Below are 23,369 nucleotides of genomic sequence, written 5' to 3'. Positions count from 1 at the left end.
AAAATCCTGAGAAATGCATTATAATCATTTTAAAACCATTCAAAACAGACAGATTAATGCTCTTGATAAAAGAAACAAAGAAAGATTTAGAGGAGTCAAGCCTGAAAAGCTTCCTTAATGAGGCTGAGGCTACGTAATGCCTGGATGTGCTACGTGGAACAGGTATGCCTATAATTCAACAGCCCTTTACATGCATAATACTATAGAAACCCAAGGTATGTCTTGCCAGTCCCTGTATCTTTTCTGTGACTCTTCCTGGAATTAACTGACATCACTTTCACTTTATTAACAAATTCCCTCTTTTGGATCCTCAAGTCCGTGCCCTCGGTATCATTTTTTTATTTTGAAAGTTTTCAGTTGGCCAGGCACAGGGATGGCATGCAAATATATTCCTGCTTCAGGCTTCTGGAATACCTCAGTTGCATCTTAACTTCCATCTTCTTCCTGATATAATGGATCAATTACTATATATCCTACAACACTAATTATGACGATTTTTTTTTTTTTTTGAGACAGTTTCACTCTGTCGCCCAGGCTGGAGGGCGGTGGCACAATCTTAGCTCACTGCAACCTCTGCCTCCTGGTTCAAGCGATTCTCGTGCCTCAGCCTCCCAAGTAGCCAGGATTAGAAGCATATGCCATGACACCAAGCTAATTTCGTATTTTTAGAAGAGATGGGGGTTTCACCACGTTGCCTAGGCTGGTCTCAAACGCCTGACCTCAGGTGATCTGCCTGCCTTGGCCTCCCAAAGTGCTGGGATTACAGGCGTAACCCGCTGCACCTGGCCAAATTATGACAATTCTTACATGGTGTTTAATGGTAATTTTGATTAAGCATTAACTTGGGAACATCTCACTATTATTCCTTCATAGGGTTCTGCTCTGGTGCTTTTTTCTGTGTATGTGCCTTTTTTCTTGAATTAGTAGAATTATTAAAATAACAGTTCATGAAAATATCTTCGCCATGGCTCCAAATAAAATGCCATGGTATTTTAGATTGACTAAATCCTCCCAATAATTCCAAAACTCCAAGGGAAGAAAAAATTTGGAAAGGTCTTAGAGGAGTGGCAGAATGCCCCAAATGAAGTTCTAGCATTAAAGTCACTCAGGCTAGAGTCTGAAACCAGCTCCACAATTGTTATGTGAATGAGAGTAAATAATGTCTCTAAGCTTAGTTTACCTGATTTATAAAATTTGTCTAGTAATACTCACCGTGGAGACTCATTTGAGGATTAGACATAATACAGTTACTGAACTTAGCTGGTAGTCAACAAATGGCATATAATAAATGTTATGACTACTGCAATTAAGCAAAAATGTAAACCTGCCCCTTAGGAATGCAAGCCGCTACTCCCAATCCTACGCACATTTAGATAATGAATCCAATGTTCACTAAAAAAAGAAAAAAAGAAAAAGATACAGTGCTTCCAGAACTTTTTTTTTTTTTTTTAAGCCAGAGAGCAACTTGCAGTCAGTACCTCATGATTTATAAATAGATCCTAGTTGCTGACAACTGTCTCTACAAGCCTGGGGACAGTCATAAAACTGTCCTCCAAAGACCTATTCATGCCACTGCTGCCCAAGCACTGAAGCCTAAGGGTTGTTTGCAGGCTGATCTGAGATGGGGGTTAAAACATAGCTTGTCTGTTAGGAATGGGTTTCTGGAAATAACTTCAATTTCTTCCTTCAGTCCTCCAGATTTATACTGGTTCTGGTGGGGATGAGCTCTTCCGTTTGCAAGGAAAATGTATGCTCTTGGGTGCTGTCTGGCCTCATTTCTTTCTTTCTTTTTTTTTTTTTTTTAGATGGAGTCTCACTCAGGCTGGAATGCAGTGGCGCAGTCTCGACTCATGGCAACCTCTGCCTCCTGGGTTCAAGCGATTCTCTGGCCTCAGCCTCCCGAGGACCTGGGATTACAGGCATGTGCCACCACCCCTGGCTAATTTTTTTGTATTTTTAGTGGAGACGGGATTTCACCATGTTAGTCAGGCTGGTGTCGAACTCCTGACCTCAAATGATCCGCCCACTTCAGCCTTCCAAAGTGCTGGGATTATAGGTGTGAGCCACTGCGCCGGGACATTACTTCTGCCTCGTTTGAGCTCCATGTCGCACTGCACCTTATTCATGGGTTTGAGGAACTGTATTATGCTCTAGCATTCTTGAGGACAGAGCAGAGAGTGAGCAGCATGTAAAGCCAAGATGCAGAATCACAGTTTGGGAGCCAGATAAAAGCTCCAAAGATCATTCTTTTTACAAAGAAGGAGCTGAGTCACAGATAGAAGGTGGCAATAAGCATATGGATTAAAATCCGTGGAATTTGTAGCCATATAAACCTGAGGTAGTGCCAAACTTTTGTAAATACCTCAACTCCTCCTGTAATCTGTAAAACAGAACCAAATATATGGTACCTACTTTATAGGGTTGCTGTGATTATGTGATAGAAAGCTTGTCAAGTTCTTAGCCTAACTCCATTCAGATGTATTAAAACCAACTTCTTCGTTATCTATTGGCTCAGTAATAAATGTAACAGTGTAAATAATAATTTTTAGGTACTTTTATTAATTCAGTACCTAAAGCATTTAAAATATAGTGAAAATTAAATAAATATTAACCATTATGATGATGGTTCACTAACTAGGTAGTAGTACACACATTTATAATCCTTTTTGTATATGGAAAGATATAGCATCTATTTGGTTTTTATGCAGGCTGGAATAATGAGGGCTAAATAAAAGTTATACATCTGACTTATATAATGCATTTAAAGTTCATTATATAATATATCATCTAATCTTTTAATTATAGCTGCTTTGTTAGCTAGAGAGAACTGATTTTAGCTCCACTTGACACGAAGGAGTGCATACTCAGAGAGGTTACAACACTTGCCTGAAACCCAAAGTTAGTTAATGATTGGAAAGTAGCCAGATCCTTCTGACTCACAGTATAGTCCTCTCCTTTGACAAGCAAAGACTGTGCAAGCAGCTTTTATAACTTTACCTTTTGTCTTGACTCTGTAGCCACTATCTACATACTGAAATGATTTCACTTTGAAGAAACAAAGAAATTATCATCTATAAAACTAAAACAAAAAGCCCTTAGTTAGGGGAGATGTAAAAGGTAGGGAAAACATAAATAAAGAAAATGAGCTGCAATTTATAACCCAAGTTAAACAAAAAGCTCCCCTAAATTTATATCCTCCTGTTTCCACATAATGAGTCAATTAATCTTCTAATGCTTTATAAAAGTAAAAAACACTGCAGTAGCAGCTGGTTTTAATGTTAAAGCTAATTAGGAAAACACATTAAGGCAAGAGAAGTGCTGAAGTTACATTTAGCTCAAGAGGGAAGCACTATGTGCGTGTGTTTGTGTTGCAGACAAGCATAAAGAAAGAAGATAAATTAAAGCTTGTCTTTGATATCCTGCAGTCTGATTTCCCCCAAGGAAGGCAGCCGTGAGAACAGAGAAATGGGTCACTGGTATAAGAGCTTCTTATACTGCTCTGACCAAGACAGGCAAGAGAAGGTTAAGGGGTATATTTCACAGAGCTACCAGACTGACACTTCTGACTGAATTTATGGATTTTTCTGCTCAAACTGATTAAACACACAAGTCATTTGGACACCATTTTGCCCCAGTCTATGATTGTCAGAAAAATTTCTTAATCATGGGATGATTTGCACCTGCCACTAAGCAGCACATTTCAATTGCATTTTTAATGACCCCACAAAGTCGCCTCGGGAAAGAAAGTATTTTTTTAAAAATGCGTTTTCATTTTTAAAAAATATTAAAATGTGTCTCTAACAGATCAAGCAGAGTCGAAATTTCACGTCAATTTCATGTTTTTCTGGGGGGTGAGGACAAGGTAGGGATGGAGAATGAAGGCATACATGTTTTAAAATAAAAGAGGAGAGTTGGCTCTTCCTCATCTACAGGAGTGCTTCTCAAACTGTAAGATTTAGGGGAATCACTGCAGATTTTTATTTAGAATCCTGGGTTGGGACCCGTGCATCTGCATTTCTAACTCCCAGGTGATTCTGCAGCTGGTCCACGGACCACTTTGAGTGTCCAAGCCTCTCTAGACCGCTTGGTTCAAGGTCTGCATTCAAGGATAGTCATTATTCTCTCAATCTTTCTTCCTTTCCACGGCCTCAAATAATCTCCATAAAAACCCTTTCCTCTAGCATAGGAGCGAATTTAATTGAGGAATCTAACCTGACTGGAATTAGGGCAGGTTTTTGAATTTGTGTTGAAAAGAGTACATCAGGTAGAGAGCTTCCAACTGTGGCTCCGGAGTGGCCAGTTTCAAGCCATTCCTGTGTGACTGGCGCTCCCTGGTGGCCGAAAACCCACAGCCAAGCAAATTTATCGACTGAAGATTCTGCTTGTTATATGGTGGTAGGGGAAATATTTTAAAGAGCTTTTGTAAAATCACAGAGACCAAGGTACAGAATATCTGCGTAGTAGTTGTAGAGCCTATTATATAAACTTTGGGAAAATTTGATTGGGGAAAAACAGTCCATTGAGAACGGTCGTAAGGAAGATACATAAGAGAAGCAGTGAAGAAAAGTAAAAAAAGATAAAGAAATAGAGTCTCAGAAGAAAAAAAAGAGACATATTTCTAAACTTGCTTAATCTCAAGCCTTATTAAATCTTAAATTATGATTCAACAAGTGTGAAAAATGCTCTGCAAAACAAAAAATTCAACTCACCATGATTTCATCTGATGCTGATCACCTAATACAGTGGCTCTCAAATTGTGGTTCTCAGACCAGCAGCATCACCTAGGAATTTGCTAGAAAGGCAAATCGTTGGCCCCACCCAGATCTAGTGCATCAGAGACTCCGCGGGTGGAACCCAGTAAGCCGTGCCTTCAGAACCCCCAGGTGATTCTGATACTTACTAAAGTTTGAGTCACAAATGTGATGAAATCAAGGTCAGACCTTTAGAATTGGCCAGCACTGTGGCTCACACCTGTAATCCCAGCACTGTGGGAGACCGAGACAGGTGGATCGCCTGAAGTCAGGAGTTCGAGACCAACCTGACCAACATGGTGAAACCCTGTCTCTCCTAAAACACGCAAAAATTAGGTTGGCCTGGTGGCACATGTCTGTAATCCCAGCTACTCGAGGCTGGAGAATTGCTTGAACCCAGGAGGTGGAGGTTGCAATGAACCAAGATTGCGCCACTGCACTCCAGCACTCCAGCCTGGGTGACAGAGTGAGACTCTCTCTCAAAACAAACAAACAAACAAAAAAAGAACTGGAATCAAAAGGATTTCAGGAAATTGAAAAACCAACCAACCACACCCTAAAAAAACCCAATCCTCAATGTAAGAATATTTAACATACGTTTTTGTTTTGCCTGTTAACAAGTTAGTTCTCTGCAGTACCTACATGCCTATTGCACTTCCCCTGGTCATAACCACATCATGAGAAGAGTATCTCCCGCCCTGAACACTTGCGGTATTCATTATTCATCAGAAGGATGTATCTGTTCTACTGCCAGAGGATCTTGCTTCTAACCCTCATCCATAGTTCCCTCATCTCCACATCTCTAGGATTCTCAAAAGTTGTCAGTTCAGGAATTGTGGAAGTGGAAAGCTCCGTCAATGAAAGAAGAATCAGGATGGATTTAGCTGTAAGTCAGAGAGTTTAACCTGATGATTTCCCCATACCCTGTGTATTGTTGGAAAACTTGGTACCCTCAGTGATGCAATTATGTGTACATTAAGCAGTCTAAGGAGAAGAAAGTCTTTGTTCCAATTATGTACCTGTAATATGAATTTTCATCTTCTTTACCTGCCATCGCAACTCAGCTCTACCACTTTCTGTTTTCATGGCCTTGGGCAAATCTCTTAACCTCTCTAAGACCCAGTTTTCACATTGCGATATTAAGTATCATGATAGTGCCTATTTCATAGGGTCACTGCGAGGATGGAATAAGATAGTACATTAAGGAGTATTCTAACACTGGATCAATCTTAATTGCTAGAAGTGATAAATCATTTTTAAAAGACAATTCAGCAGAGTATGTTCAGAGGGAGCCATGGCATTTGCCATACTAGTTCTTCCCCCAAAGAGAGGCATTCTAGCTCATAAGAATATTCAATAAGATTTTATAAATAATATGTATCCAATTTAAGGATTTCAGTTAGAAAATAAGTTGGTGTATAGGCAACATATATCCATTCTCTATTTATGGAACACATACTATTCACTATAGTGTGCATAGTAGGAAAATGAGTTTTTTGGTCAATTTAAAATGGATAACTCATCAATTGTTCTCACTAAAGAGACAGTGATTGTAAAAGCCTTCTTTTTCTGTTTTAAACTGATGGTCTTTACTTGCATTTTGGTCTTACTTGTTTTAAATTTTCACTTCCATTTTGACAGTATGATGGGTTTTGAGATGAGTTTTGAGAGGATAATACTCACCTCCAAATCCAGGTCTCATTGCAAAATCGTTGTCCTCTATATGGAGAAGTTGCTCATATTTCTGAGGCCGCACTTTGGTACTGTCATCTTTCTTCATTCTAGTTTCTTGTTTGCTGTTCCTCCAAAGGGGGGAAGAAAAAAACTTTTGAGATACATATGCTTCTGGATATTTTGATTTAGGTTAGCCATCTGTGCTCAACATAGCATGTTCTGAAATATATACATAAAAGCTCATTTTCTCAGTTCATATTAAGCCAAATAGCTGTCAACATTTGTTCTTTATTATATAAGTGTGGAGCAAATAAGGTAAACCAAATTTCAGAGCACCTTCAGTGACAAACTCACTTTGGATTTAATGCACAAACTTGTATTGTTTCTCAGAATACGGTTTTTAGACCTGGAAAATCCCAATGACCTGAGTGGAGGTGATCAAAACTCAGATTCATGGACTCCTGTCCCAGATCAACTAAATCAGCCCCCTAGGAAGCAGGGCCTAGTAATCTGCACCCAAACAAGCTACCTAGGTGATCCTTGGGGTCACTGAGGCCGAACAACCTCTGCACCACGACAGAAAATAAAAAAGACAGCAAGATTGTAAACAGATGAAGGCAGTGTTTTACAAAGACTAAATGAGCAGAAAATACAAGGTGCAGGTTGAGAGCGCACCGGGCAGAATTCCCACCGGGGGTTCCACAACCTGAGGGATGGCAATATTTACACCTGAAGCCAGGTCAAATTGTGAAGTAAGTGATGTCTGTTTTTACCTACAGTTCTCTAGGGCAAAGGAAAGCAGGCAGTGGCCTCTTGGCCCTAGGTGTCCTGATTGGGAATAAGGCCCTGTCTCTCCCTGTGTCGGTGAGTTTAGGCAGGTTGCTGGACCACCCTGGTTTGTTTTCTGCACTGTGACACCTACTTCTCAGCAATCCTGTGGGTGTGGAGGGGGGAATGTCTGTTGTAGCAAAGCTCCTTTGTGAGCGACTTGCAGCAGCCTTCAGAGGGAGACCTCGCTCAGCACCTCTTTCCAGAAAAAGGTGGCGGTCATCATCATCACCACCATCATCATCATCATCATCACCATCATCATCACCACCACCATCATCATCATCACCACCATCATCATCATCAGCACCACCATCATCACCACCATCATCATCATCATCACCATCATCACCATCATCATCACCACCATCATCACCATCATCATCATCATCACTATCATCACCACCACCATCATCATCATCATCACCATCATCATCACCACCACCATCATCATCATCACCACCATCATCATCATCACCACCACCATCATCACCACCATCATCATCATCATCACCATCATCACCATCATCATCACCACCATCATCACCATCATCATCATCATCACTATCATCACCACCACCATCATCATCACCACCACCATCATCATCATCATCATCACCACCACCATCATCATCATCACCACCATCATCATCATCACCACCACCATCATCATCATCATCATCACCATCATCATCACCACCACCATCATCATCATCACCACCATCATCATCATCATCACCATCATCAGCACCACCATCATCACCACCATCATCATCATCATCACCATCATCATCACCATCATCACCACCATCATCATCATCACCATCATCATCACCACCATCATCACCATCATCATCATCACTATCATCACCACCACCATCATCATCATCATCACCACCATCATCACCATCAACACCATCATCATCACCATCATCACCATCATCATCATCACCATCATCATCACCATCATCATCATCACCATCATCATCATCATCATCCTCCTCCTCATCATCACCACCATCATCGTGGACAGCAGGAGCAATAACACAAGACCCTGAGGGCTCTACTAAATGAATCCTAGTCATTCTGAGTAGCTGATATGCTTTTGTATTAAAACATGTCTTCTCCAGGAAACCGATGTGAATTTTAATATAAGACACGTAGGTGAACTTTCTTACACAATAAAGTGACTTTGATGGGGAGAATTTCAGAAACTGGAGCAGCTGCTAGAAGGAATACATCTTATGGGCACCTGAGATCACCCAGTGTGGTCTTTCAATAGGGAAGTTTCTGGTTGAAACCATCAGAGGTTTATAGATGTATATTTTATCATGGATAGAAATGCGGAAGTTGGGAAAAGAAATCTGTTTTTGGTAGAAGGCAGTGAGTTTTATTTTAAACATGTTAAGCCATTATATCCCATGAATAATTGAACATATACAACTATTTCTTTCCAAGGAGTTAGAATTAACTAGAAAAGTTCTTCCAAGGAGCTAGAATGAACAATTTATTAAAAAATAATAGCAGCTAGCTTGTATTAAATGCCTACTATGTTCAAGGCACCAAGCCAAGTAAATATTATCTTCATTGGCATACATCCAAATTATGCTTTATTTGGGACCTATGCCCAGAGTTTCTGATTCAATAGGTTTGGGGTATGAGAATTTGCATGTATAACAATGTCTCAAGAGATCCACTGGCCTAGAAAATAGTAGACATTTAATAAAAGCTAGCTACTTGTTAATATTTTAAGAAAGATGGAAATGTAACTATGAGTGAAAACTCATGAAAATCTGTAAACCCCTTTAGTAATAATCTTTTAATACAGCTAAATGGCATGTCACTAATGTGTCTGCTCAGAAGCATACTTCTCCATGAGATTGAAAAGGATAAATCTTAATTAAGAATCCCAAGAATGCCAAAGGCAGAGCCCACTGTGAAATGCTCTCTTGGCAGCATGCGAAAGCACATGCTCCTGTTCTAACTTGAGGGCTCTTCAGGTACACAATGAGATGTTCCATATTTATCTACTTTTACCTTTTTTTGTATTTTTTGTATCTTCTATTTCCCAAAAAGGATCTGCTGCTTAAATACCCTTCTAATGAATTTTGAAAATCTATATATTCCCCTCACACATATTTAAATAGACATTTATATTTCTTCATCAAAAATTTTGAAATTACTCAAATATTGATGATTTCAAATAAAACACATTGTTCCTTTAAGTGTATCCAATGAATCTAACTATACCCATTATGCATTTAAATATACCTGAATAAGCTTTTTAAAAATCAGAAATTTTATTGCATTCTTTTTTTAAAAAAAATTCTATCTCCATTTTATTTATTTCATATAATTTTATCACTCCATCATGTATCTTTTTTAAGAAAAATGTGTAAGCAAAGAAATTGACTTTTTTATTTTCTATGACAATTACAAATGGAATAAAACATAATTTGTATAAATACTGATACTTATTAAAATTAAGAATAAAACTTTATTAAAAGTGCATTTATTAATGAAGTGATGATTCGCTTTCCCCAATTATTCTATGTATCAGCAAATGGGTATTACTCATTGCTGAAATAAAGCTGAGTTTTTGCATTAATTCTATTCTTATTTTTTAATCTTTATAGATGAAAATATTGAGAAAGTTTGTTCATATATGTGGAAGTACATGGAATTTGAAGAAATTTTGTTTCAGTATTCTTTTAACAATGCAACTTAATTATTTAAACTCCTTACTTGTTTTTCAAAACTCACACTGTAGAGTTTATCTTCAACAATTATTTTAATGATTTATAATCTGACAAATTAATTAGTGCCTCCTTCAATTTTGTTAAAAGCAAAAAATAGAGAATTGCTATTAAGAAAAGGATGTCTTGTGTAGCGTCATCCACTATCTCAACTACAGTATTTGTAATGATCTCTTTGTATCCAGGAACTTTTTACACACTGAGACAATACTTGCAGGATTCAGGAAGAGGGAGAGGGATGCCTGTATATTGCCAGGTAGGACACAGCAATCATTAAATGGAGGTAATAAAGGAGACTGCAGGTGGCGAACAGATCAGTTTTAAGAAAGAGGTCAGAAGGAAGTTAAAGATCCAAAAACTGTTTTAAAACTACTCATGTCTACATGCCCCTCAGATACCTTGCATCTACCCATAGAGGCATAATACATTGTACTCCAGGAGGACAGGCACCCTGGTTTGAAGGCCTCTGATGCCTACACAGGAAGGTTAATAAAATGAAAGATGAAATAAAACCAAGGAGACAGAAGGAAATTTGCTTAATAAAGGATCACTATATAATGCAGCATCAGATTTAGCTCAGAGTGTTCTAGTCTTACTCTATACACATATCACTTTAAACCCCTTTGTGTCTTCTCTCCTTTCCCTCATTCTAGAAAAAATGATTTCAGTTTAGCAGCTACTCAGAAGAAGCTTTTGGATTTGTTCTGTCTGAGGAGAGGATCTTCTAGGAGTCTGAGTCCTGATGGGATCAAGCGAAGATATCCCAATTCCTGGGAGAGTCTCTCACCGGTATTCCTCATCTTTGTCCTTTCCCATAAAGTATTATGAAGATTGAGAAACAGTAGATGTGAGTCTTGGTAATAGGTGTGTTTTTTCTCCTTCAATTAGGGCTTTTTCCTTCCTGGGTCACACAAAGAAAACGTATTTCTATACTCCCTCTTCTCAGTGTCAGAAACTCTACTGTAATTGTGTGACGAAGAAAGTGGAGGTCTGGGAGGAGGGAAAGGCTGGATTTTGAGTGGTCTCAGGGGGACTAAGAGGGTCTTTGAAGAGGACATAGTAGCCAAAGGATTAAAAACTAGAACTGGTTGAGGAAAAGTAAAGACACCTAACTTATTCTGTGGCATTAGAGTTTTATAAGTGGAATGATAAAAACTCATCTGACTTGAGTCACAAACACTCGGTTGGTTGCCTTATAAGAGTGGTTTCCCTAGAGCCTGGAGGCCTGTATATTTGATGGATTAACTAGAATAAAGAACTAGGTATGATATGAAAAGACTACTTACCCAAGGGATGACATAATTAATAAGCATATTTAAAAGTATTTAATTGAGGGGGTCAAGAGTATGATACCAATTGAAGCCATAACTGTCATTTTATACCTATTAAATTAGCAAAAGACAAAAAATAATGTTAGTGCCCCATGCTGTGAAGGGATGAGGCCAGGTGCAATGGCTCACACCTGTAATCCCAGCACTTTGGGAGGCAAAGGCGGGCGGATCACTTGAGGTCAGGAGTTCGAGACTAGTCTGGCCAACATGGCAAAACCCCATTTCTACTAAAAATATAAAAATTAGCCAGGCGTGGTGGCGGGAGCCTGTAATTTCAACTACTCAGGAGGCTGAGGCAGGAGAATCACTTGAACCTGGGAGGCAGAGGTTGCAGTGAGCCAAGATTGTGCCACTGCATTCCAGCTTCAGCCTGGGCGAAAGAGTGAGACTCTGTCTTGGGGAAAAAAAAAAAGGATATGATGAAATGCAAATATTTCTATTTTGCAGGTGGGAGTATACATATTGGTAAACTCCTCTAGAAATTCATCTCAAGAACTATAAAGATTTCATGTGTGTTACTCAATTATTCAATTCCAGAAAAATCATAATTTTCTTGGTAAAGGAAAAAATGACATGTGTGAAAACATTTATTGCTGTTACTTATCTTAGTGGAAACTTGAAAATGAATGTTCAGAAACAAAGGAGATAATTCTTGTCCTTTAATTCAAATTAATAATATGGAGTGATTAAAAATAGCATTATGGTGTCTGTGAAGCAATGTGAGAAATGCTTAAGTGAAGAAAATACAAAACGGTTTCTATGCTATGATTTTAAACATGAAAATATCATGTAGTTTCATGAATAACGATTAGACGTGAACTTGGAAAAACAAAAGCCTTGAGGTTCTAGGTATTTTTTTCCACATAAAAATCCATTATTGTTATTGTTATTTGTATCATAAATTATCTAGACCAAATTGGACTTGCCATTTAGAATCCTTTCAAATAAGAATCTGGTCAAAGCTCTCCACCTTATCATTCCATTCTTCTTGTAGTTCTAGAAGCATGGCCTCTTGATAACATGGATGTTTTTCTGAATCAAGCTTTATTGTGAACCAGTGCACACTGAAGCTCAGTTAACTGTTCCAAATAATGTAAGCAACATTTTAAAAACCTTTTGTAGGCTTTTTGTTTTTCTTTAGAAAAATACAAAATGAACCAACAATGTTCTATTAGGCTACATACATGGATGCAAATTCAAGGAATAAGGTAAAGTAGTGGGAAAATCAGTTGGTCCAATTTTTCATCATGAAGAAAACCTTTATAATTCTTGATCCAATGTTTATTTCCAGACCCTGGATGTTTTTGAAATGTCTTAGAGAAAATGTGGTACATAAGATGTAGTGAATCTTAAGGCTTTGATTGAACTCCTAACTTCTGAACTCTGGAAATACATACCTGACTTTATCAATAGCCTATCTCTTGTAAAAGAAAAAATCTAGGCAGATGAACATTTCTGTGGAAAAGCCAGCGAGAGAGAATGCTTCACTTGAAACACTACAGTTCCCACATCTCACTTGGACCTCTGTCAGACCAAAAGCTCAGTGAGGAGGCCTCAGTTGCCTCATCTGTGAAATGAGGAAATTAGACTAGATTAGCAGCTAGTCTGCAGACATTTTTTAAAAACAGTCCACATGGTATATTAACTTGGAAAAATTCAGAGAAAAGCCTGGATTTCTTGCTTCTTTTGAAAAAAATCAGAAAATCTGGCCACATAAGGCTCAAGTTATAACAAGAGAAGGCTGTGGGCACGGTGGCTCATGCCTATAATCCCAGAACTTTTGGAGGCCAAAGCTTGAGGATCATTTGAGGCCAGGAGTTTGAGTCCAGCCTGGGCAAATAGAGAGACCCAATCTCTACCAAAAACAAACAAACAAACAAACAAAAAAACAAACAAAAAAAACATTAGCCAGGTGTAGTGGCACACGCCTGTTGTCCCAGCTACTTGGGAGGTTGAGGTGGGAGGACCACTTGAGCACAGGTGTTTGAGGTTATAGTGAACTATGATTGCACCACTGCACGCCAGCCAGGGCAACAGAACAAGAACTTGTTTCAGGAAAAAAAAAAAAAGTTAAAAATTAAAAAACAAACAAAAACAAGAGAAGGCTGAACCTGACCAGCCATTTTCCCTCAGAGGAGCATATACCTTGTAGTTGCAGTCTCTGCCACTGTCTTCTGTCTAGCTTGTGGTAGCATTGGATTTGCCATGCTTGAGAATCTACTGGCTTTTACATTAGGTTCAGGGTAATGTTTAACAAGTGACTCTTTAGGAAAAAAAGCCCCAGTTTATAGTGTTTTATTTCCATGGTGTAAATATTTCCACCATGGCTGATTTCAGGCTACCAACAACATGCATGGCAGAGATGTGCCTAGCACATAGGAGAGGAGAGGAGAAGAGAGGAGAGGAGAGGAGAGGAGAGGATAGGATAGGATAGGATAGGATAGGATAAATGGTACAGTATGGTATATTGTTGTATTTCTACCATAGTTACAATAGACCTAAATAAAATAACTTCAAGAGCAACAGATGATAATAAAATGTGGAGAAATCATTAGGAAGTGGTGAGTTTTAAGTATTTGCTACCTTTATCTTAGAAATTATTTAATTTAATTGCAGGCTTATATAATTTAATTTTAAATAATGTGTGCTTTTAACAGCCAGCTGATAAATTTCCTGAAAACGATTGGCTGTTGCAAGCCAGTTTGAGCAGACTCCAGCACTCTGCTGATTATTTTCAAGGCCAGAGTCAATACGTTGCTCTCATAGTATTTTTAGCCCCCAACCCAGCACTCGCACGTAAATGTCACTCAATATAATTGTTGAAAGAATGAATAAATATTCAATGAGTCTATTTGCTTAATCTTCTTTGCATTATCCAGGAGCAAAATTTCTTCTCTAGGTAAAAGGGGAACATTTTCCACCTGCCAAACTTACTTTATTCACACCTCTCCCTACTTTGGTTTTAGGAAACAAAAGGTATCTTTGAATAAATACTTTTTAAAGTCTTTAGATTTCGAAAGAAGGGAATCTCTGGATTAAAAATTAAGGTTATACTCTGAATGAAAACAACTAAAAACAAAACATTTAAGAGCCTTGTTGCATAAAAACTGGCCCCAAACAATGCATATATAAATCCCCCTTATAATTTTCAAAGATCATGTCTTCCTTTCATGTTCACTCTACTAGTTCTCTTGCATTATAGAAGAGTGGATTATTCATTCATTCATTCATTACTTAATTATTGGCTGATAATCAGGTTGGATGTTGGGCAAAGAACCTCACAGTATCTATTCACTAAGGTAGGAAGACTCCTGGCCCCTTATTCTGAAAAATGACTGTATACAGTAATTACTGTATTTTGGTCTAATGCCCTAAAATCTGCATGACAGAGTGCTTGAGTGACAGCTCACAAATTGGCTGGCTGTATTACCCTGCTCACTCAGGGGAAATGCCTGGGTTTCATTCTAAGTGGCTACTTCTGGACCAGGTGATGGTTTATGCAATCCCCAGTGCCCTAGAAGGTTTTTCTTTGAAGAACAAAAGAAGCAGACATAAATTTTAATGAATCCCATTCTGGCTTGTGACTCAAAGGAGCACTTCATTTAGGATATAGAGAAGTGACAACAAATATGATTGGCCCCACATGGCCGAAATCCTGGCGTTTCCTATGTGGGAAGTCTGCTTTTGCGTAGGCTCTAAAATTCTTCTTTTCCTTTACATAGGATCTAAAAATGAGGCATTTAACATCAGAAAAATTTCTACCTCACCACAAAGAACCAATGTTCCTCCCTTGTTCTTTAAATGTCACCTAAAAAATACACATGGTAGATTTTTTTCTGTAGCAACTCTGCCACTGATAGTGGGCTGGTGTGATGAATTAGCTACTATAATCATCTCTCCTCCTCATCTAAACATCCACCAGACTGTACAAGTCTACTCTTTGGATGAGAGATAATATTTTAAGCATTTAAGTCCATTAATTTTTAAAATTAGATAAAACATACTATAAAATGTAATAAGCTACCTGAAAAAAAAATAAGAGTCTGGTGGTATACTCTTACATTTCCCAAATATTTCCTTAGCTAACTGCTATGAAGAAGACTGGGAAAGTGGTTAAATGGAACAAGACTTCGTATCATCTCAGGTCTGGGTCTGGGAGCAGAAGCATGGAAGGAAAGTGTGAGAGGTAGTCCCTGATTTTTAATTGCAGAGCAGGAATCAGTAATCAAGCAACACACCTCTTTTGGTTTTGGTCATTAAACCTGAGACTTCAGAAGATATTTATTAAAATTTTATGTTCTCTTTCCTGATCTTCCAGTGAGTGCATAATACATATTCAGGATGTGAGGACAATCTAACTTAAACATCTGTCACCCCATTGGCTGCCAGGATTGACCAGATGATACTCTTATCTTCATTCCGCAATTTCTCCTGTTGGGTCTTTTTGGAAATACGGTGCTTGGTGAAAAGGGAAGACTTTCTCAAAGACGTTATTTGATTATTAAAGGTATATGGGTAGTAGAGGGACAAATCATTGCAGTATGCCTGGGGCTGAAGGGATTCCTGGCATTTTTAGTACTAAAACCTATAAAGCCCTAGGCAAGTTGGTGTACAAACAGGTCACTCTCACAGATAGCTATCTCCCTTACTAGCACATCCAAACACGCTCCTGATTATTGATGGGAAGATAATAGTGATCGTGTGTTGATATTCAGGATTTGTCAAACGTATGAAAATTATTGTTGAAAGATAAATGGCTTTAATGCCTTTTGATACTATTTCATCAATCCATGAAACTATATACCCTACAAATACTTGACATTAAATGAAGTTGGTGCTTAGACTAATTTCTACTCAAAATACATTTGAGGAAACATTAAACAAGTATTTAATGTATCAGTAATAAATGTATTACTAATTGAGGAAATACATTCCCTGAAAGAGGATCCTTATATGAACCCTTTAACCGTTTTCTCCGTAAATAAGCATAAATAAATTTACAAATGTCAGCAAATTCCAAGATCTTGCTCTTTCAGATGTCAAACAGAGGTGACTGATGATGATGCATGAATGCTATCTCCAGAGACAGACATGGTTACAAAGATGTGCTACCATTAAAGATATGTTTCTAGGTTTCCTGTCGGTCTGAGGCAACTGGTGAGAGAAACTGGGCAGTAACTCCATGGACTGCACTATGAGCATCTTACCAGATTTGTTTCATTGAAGAGGAGCACCGCTGGTGTGTCATCCTGATGTGAGAAGCAGCACAAACATTTGGTATCAATGTGATCCAGATGTAGGTGAAGGAGACCAACTGGAAAGCCAGGATCATCTCTTCCAAAAAAAGACAAAAAGGATGCAGGTGGATACAGCCAATACTGTGATCACGATTTCTTCTTCACGTGTCTTAAAAAAAATAAACAGCACGCCAGGGAAAATGTATTAGGGGGCGAAAAACGACATTGTCTTCAATGCTGTACTTTGTTTCAGTAGATTAAATTGATTCACATCACTTACAGGCAGATATCTATCTGAATCTTCAGCAATATGAGGAAAACAAAGCAGATTTTAAAAATGTTCAGTTTACATCCTTTGGTCCCCTGTTCCAGGGAAGGTTTTTAGTGTGATGCTCAATCCATACTCAATAAACCTTCAGCTGCAGTCCTAGGCAAACAAAGAAGTGAGGTTAAGCATTAATCCTCTTACTCCAATGCAATATCATTGAAATATACTTAGTGACTCAGCAAAATAATATGCTTATTGAGAAAAAAAAGATGATTAATTTAATCTTAATTACACATTTGAAGACCTTTTCCATTATCCTATGGTTCCTTTTAATCCAGAAAGGAATCTTTTCCTCACCAAATGCATACAGACTGCCTCAGCACAAACACAAAATATAATTATCTTTTTAAAGATAAATAATCGTATTTTAAGATGATGGTTTATTCATTGATAACAAAAGTGGTTTAAGTTAAGGTTTATTTAATAGCAAGCAACCCAGTTAATAAAAATGAACTTAATCCTGGTCAGTGTGCAAAGCACACACTGTCACCGTTAAATTACAGCCACATACTCTCCTAAAGGTGCTTTGCATACTTAGAGAAAATATTTAGGAAAATATTTCTACTTCACATATGCGAAGTACCAATGAATGGTCATGTCGTTGAAATTAATCTTCTTCAACTGGAATACCACAAGGTGAGCAACGCAGCAACAGCTGCCCTTTTTACTAGGACTTAGAAAGAAAGCCATTTTCTTCCCAGAAATATAGTGTTGTGAGAGAAATTATTAAATTTCCTCAAATCGATCTGTGTCCTTGATACTTTGTATTCTGTGTAACTGCTTAATCATATTTATTTATTTTGGTTTGGGTTATGTCTTCTTTTAGTCCATGCATTAAAACCTTCTCCTATATTTCTTGAGCATATCTTTCCTCTTTAAAATATATTTTTAATATAAAATATTACAAATATACAGAATGATGTAATAAATCCTTGCTTCTCTTCTTAGGCTGGATTTAGTGTTTATAATTATATGCAATTATACTATTACTGTATATGTATGTATCTATAAATAATGTATAAATTTTTGCATGTTTTAAAACTTTATGTAAATGGTGTCATATTCTACTTTTACTACTAAAAGCTACTTTTTCTTTCAACATTATGCTTAGGGATTTATTATGTTGATAAATGTGCCTCTAGTCAATTCATTTTAATTGCTATATGGTATTTCAGTATGGATACATAACATTGCATTTATTCGTATTTTTGTTGATGGGCATTGTTTCTTATGTTTCTATTACAAACAATCCTGCAATAAATTTCTATAAATATTTTCTTGTACACACATGTAAGTGTTTCTTTAGGTAAATACCTAGAAGTAAAATGGCTAAGCTGAATAATTTTCACACCTTCAAATTTACTGGGCACAATCATATTGCTCATCAACGTGCTTGTAGCAATTTACTTCTCCACTAGCAGTGAATGAGAGATCTTATTTCTTAAAATATTTTTTAACATTGGTATTATCAGACTTTTAAATGTTGCCTAATTCAATGGGTATTGTAATTTTAATTTCTGTAATGTTTAGAAACGTTGAAGCATTTTCTTTGGTATTTTTGAGCCAGTAAGCCTTCTTTGAAGAGCCAATGGAAGAAATGTAAGAAAAGTTGCTCATCTTAAACTTTTGCTTTTGTCACTTTGCTTGTTGGAAGACTGCACTGTGGTCAAAGTTTGTTTGAGTATGTTCCACCTCAGTGCTCTTATGAGATCCAGGGCACCAACCTCTTAATCCTAGCACTCTCTATTACCTGGTCCCCTCTTCACTTAGTAAAAGCAATATCTACGCTAACATTTCCCAAAGTACTTGGCTACACTGAAGATGTTTTGTGAGAAACTGTTCTGTACTAAATGAGTTTGGGAAACATTATACATTTTATTACTCTGTTAGGGGTCACGCTCTTACCCCAGGGCCTTTGGACTGGTTGTCACCCTTGCCTGACATATTGTTCATCTGGATATCTATATGGCTAACTCCTTTAACAAATGCAAATGTCTGAGAAAATATCATCTATTGAGTGAAGTATACCCTGACCACTCTTTTTAAAAAATGCCATATTCTTTATTTCCTCCTACAACCTGCATTAGCAATCTGCCTTTCATCCTGTTTAGCAGGTCTTATATAATTTATGTTTTGTTTATTGTTCATAATCTGTCTAATCCTGCTAGAATGTAAGCTCTGCAAGGAAGTGGTCTTTGTTTTGTTCCGTGAGGCCTCCCAAACACTTATAACTATCTTTGAAGTATAGCTGGTATTAGTAAATATTTCTTAAATAATGAATGACTATTAACACAATCAAGGCTTCAGTTGAAAAAAAAAAAAAGGCCTGTTTAGTTCTGCTGAACTCTGTGTCTCTCAAACTTATTTGATCTCAGATCCCATTTTAAAACCAAACCAAACCAAACCAAACCACGACACTTACATTCTTCCAAAATAGTACTCCTCCACGACAGCCAGTTTGGGAGATTCTCATTTACAGGTAAATCAGTGCTTTGCACATTCTCCTTAGCAAAATTCTGTGTCCTATCATCCTGAGACAACCTTTGATGACTGCTAAACTTTTACGTTCACAATGAAATATTGGTAGCTGATAAAGAATAAGCAAGATTTAAGAGGAGACTTCATGAAGGGGTCTTTGATCTGAAGGAATGAAGCCCTGGAGTAGAAGTTATTCTCTTTACAGGACTCATTGGAGCTCTTTGGGGCACGTATTTTCCGGAAATATCTGTCAGATCATATACGTCCTCACTGTCACTTAAATTATGTTAGGATGCCCTAGTGTCTCCTTCTGCACTGCAGGGATGAATCATGATGAGAATCTGTCTGACCTCTTTATTGAATAATCTTTGCTAGACTATCTATATCACTATAAACATTAAGGAAGAAATAAAAAGTTTGTTTTTGATGATGAATTTCAAGTGGGAAATGGTCTGCATAAAAATAAAAATAAGGCAATAGCTTAGACTAGAGAGAGTTGGCTTATAGAAAGTCCAAGGGTTTTAGTTCAATTACAAGAAGGCATCTGTCTCTGTTGATGCTGAGTTAGCTCCTTAACCTTATTCCTTTAGAGCTTTTCTTTGCAAGCTCAGTAAGCTTCTTAAGGAAAAAAAAAAAAAAAAAAAAGCAGAAAAGCACATCTGTCAAAACTAGAGAGTGGTAAGTAACTGCCAGGAAACAAAATGAATCACAGGGTCACTGGAGAATTTCGTAACAGTTTAAGCTCTCCCTTGCATAAATTGCCTCCTGTTCACTCTTCATCCACTCTGATGATGTCAGTCGGCCAGTTTTTATTTGTTTGGCAGGGACATAAAGAGAGAATTTGGAAATGATGGCTGTGTCGCCAATCTTGGGATATGTAGCAATTGTTTTGCCTACAAAGAGAAAACAAAAGAAAAGCTAAAGTCTTATTTAGACTGGATCTGACAACAACAACAAATTCCAGGCTTCCAGAAATTTCCCAATGTGTCGGCAGGATGTTATCTAGGCAAAATATCTTGAGTTGCAAATTGTAGAGTCATAGAATCTTGATAGGGAAAGACTTTTGGAAATCATTTAGACTACACTTAATGCCTCTCCTGCTCTCTTTTATGCTGAGGAAGCTAGGACTAGAGAGGTTAAGTGATCATAATTTAGTTTTCTTATTTATAGTCATGTGCTGCGTAACGACGTTTTGGTGAGTGATGGACCACATATATGACTGTGGTTATCCAATAAGTTAAGGTTAATTTACTCCTGAAGAAAGAAAAATATTTCGTATAAATTTAGTGTAGCCTAACTGTACATTTGAGAGTAGTGTACACTCATGCCCTGGGCTTTCACATTCACTCACCCAGAACAACTCTCAGTTCTGTGAACTCCTTTCATGGTAAGTGCCTGATACAGTTAATATTTTATGCTGCATTTTAACTGAACCTTTTCTATTTCGTCTATGTTTACATATTTTTAGATACACAAGTATGTACCATTGTATTACAATTGCCTACAGTATTTGGTATAATAACGTGCTGTACAGGTTTATAGCCACACTCTATAGCATAGGTGTGCAGTAGGCCAGACCATAGAGGTTTGTGTAAGTATACTCTACAGTTGTTTGCACAATGAGGAAATCACCTAACAACGCATTTCTCTGAGTTTGTCCCCGTCATCAAATTGCGCATAACTGTGTTTTGCTTTGATGCATTGGAAATATAACTGGCCATGCCTAGAGCAGCCAGTAGGGGGCATTTGCTATCCTTTCAAAAAACCTTGCTCTCGCTCAGAAATCCTGTTTTCTCTCCGATTTCCAGAATTACCAGACAACCAGTAGATCATCGTTTCTCCATACCCAGTAGACCATCGTTCGCCCCACGACCCTTGTTTCATTCTCTTATCACATCCTTCCTGGCATCCAAAATCAGCTGATAGGAGTGAGGACACTGAACAATCTCTTCTGTTTTACAGGCCAGCGGATGACACTAAAGCAAACCTGTCTACATCATCGTGTAATAGCGCAAAATCACCACTAGATGGAAGCATAGGATACAAATTCTTATCCAAATTACAGTATTGTCTCGAATTTGCCTCCTTATGGCAGGAAAACCTTGTGTGGTACTGATAAATGCAAATTATTCGGCATTTGTAGTGAATAATTTTCACTTACCAATATTGGCAGAATGAACTGAAAAGATTAATGATATAATATCAAATGATTCAGAAAAAACAACCACACACCCCATTATTGAGGAAAATGCAACTATTTACCTTGAATAATTGACTAATGAGGTTTATTGGTTTCTCCGATTGAACACAAATTTATTTTTAAGATTTCACTTTTTACCTACACCTAAGAACAGCATTTTGTTTGTGGGAACGCTAAGGGACAGAGGTGAACATTGTAGAACAATAAGCTTTCTATTAGAATGAAGTACCTGTTATGAGTAAAGTTTCTAAAGGACACTGAATAAAGCACTAGGGTACGTGGCTCTGGGACTGGATGTGGTATTTACTGTATGATTTTTAAAAAGCTTCTTAAACTTCCTGGACTTCCATTTCCTCTTCTGTATTCATTAAGCACATGTACGTAGGTGACTTTTGAGATCCCCGAGGAAGCAATAAAACACAGTGGTTAAGAAGAGACAACAGTGATCATCTTTATTGGGATATTTGGTGTCAGATTTTGTGGGTACAAACATCTACTTTTCCATTTACTAGTTGTCTGAACTTTGAAAATGACCTAAGATTTTTTTGTTGAGTCAGTTACTTTATATATAGTTAAGAGGAATAATGCTAGGACTGATCTTTTAAGATTAAAGTTGGAATTTATGAGACTGTATATTTAGCACAAGGTTTGGTACATTGAAAATACCATAATTGACAAAATGAATATCAGTTATCATCTCACTCATCTCTATTAATGTAGTATGATCTTCCAATGTTATGAGTTTCATTAAGATTACCAATAAGGTCCCTGTTTTCCAGGATTGAAATTTTGAATCATCTTTAATTGCTCCCTTTCAAAATCTTTTCTTTGTTTTTTGCTTCACAACTTCTTTTGCATTTTCCTGCCCTTTGTATTTCCATTGCCACTAGACCTCTTAGTCTCTAATATTAATATATCTCCCTGGGCTCCAGTGCTGCCACTGCTATGCATGCACCTAATTTCTGGGCCCTGGTACCATTAAGAAATGTGCCCATCCCCTGGATGCCCAGTCTCAGATGAGACTCCATCTGTGGGAGAAATGGAGAGCAGAAGGGCCCAAGCAACTATCGCTTCTGCCATGGAAACCCACAAATTTTGCCATCAAGTGCCCCCATAGTATTTGCTGACACTGACCTCAGCTGATGCAGCTGCCAGAAGTCCACACCAATGCACCTTCTTAGAGTAGAAGCTGCTGCACCCCATCTGACCAGCATCCTTGTGCCCACCTGTGGTGAATATCTCTCCCAACTGAGGCCTATCTGTAAGGTCTGGAAGAGGTATCTCCTCCTTCAAATACACAGACATCAAAGCAAGACTACAAAGGACTGGAAAAATCAAGAAAACATGGTACCACTAAAGGAACACAAAAACATCTACTAATGAATCCCTAAGAAATGAAGATCTACAAACTTCCTGACAAGGAATTAAAAATAATTGTTTTAAAGAAGCTCAGTAAGCTACAAAATAACAAATTGGTAGCTCATGAAATCAGGAAAATAATATATTAAAAAATGAGAAGTTGAACAAAGAGATGAAAATCTTCAAAAAGAACCAAAGAGCAGTTCTGGAGCTAAAGAATACAGTGAGTGGAATGAAAAATGCAAAAGAGAGTTTCAACAACAGAGAGTTAAGCAGAAGAATCTGCAAATTCAAAGAGAGATCATTTAAAATTATCCAGTCAAAGAAGAAAAGAGAAAAACAATGAAAAAAGGTGAAGAAAGCCTATGGGATTTATGGAATACCATCCAGTAAACCAATAAATGCATTATGGAATTTTAAGGAAAAC

The 23,369-nt window shown here is 37.6% G+C and overlaps 1 protein-coding gene across 1 annotated transcript in view; it reads right to left on the bottom strand.

Moving 5' to 3' along the window:
• GABRR3 (gamma-aminobutyric acid type A receptor subunit rho3) overlaps positions 1–16,985 on the bottom strand; it is a 56,771-nt gene extending 39,786 nt beyond the window's left edge. Inside the window, exons 1-2 of the mRNA XM_077994050.1 lie at positions 16,548–16,985; positions 6,435–6,547 (exon numbers count right to left, since the gene is read on the bottom strand). Coding sequence (XP_077850176.1) covers positions 6,435–6,547; positions 16,548–16,672 — 238 coding nt within the window. The 5' untranslated portion in view covers positions 16,673–16,985. The remainder of the gene's footprint in view (positions 1–6,434; positions 6,548–16,547) is intronic.
• Positions 16,986–23,369: the final 6,384 nt, after the last annotated feature.

This window comes from Macaca mulatta, chromosome 2, assembly GCF_049350105.2.
Source record: "Macaca mulatta isolate MMU2019108-1 chromosome 2, T2T-MMU8v2.0, whole genome shotgun sequence".
Lineage (NCBI taxonomy): Eukaryota > Metazoa > Chordata > Mammalia > Primates > Cercopithecidae > Macaca > Macaca mulatta.
This window is presented reverse-complemented; position numbering and strand designations above follow the sequence as displayed.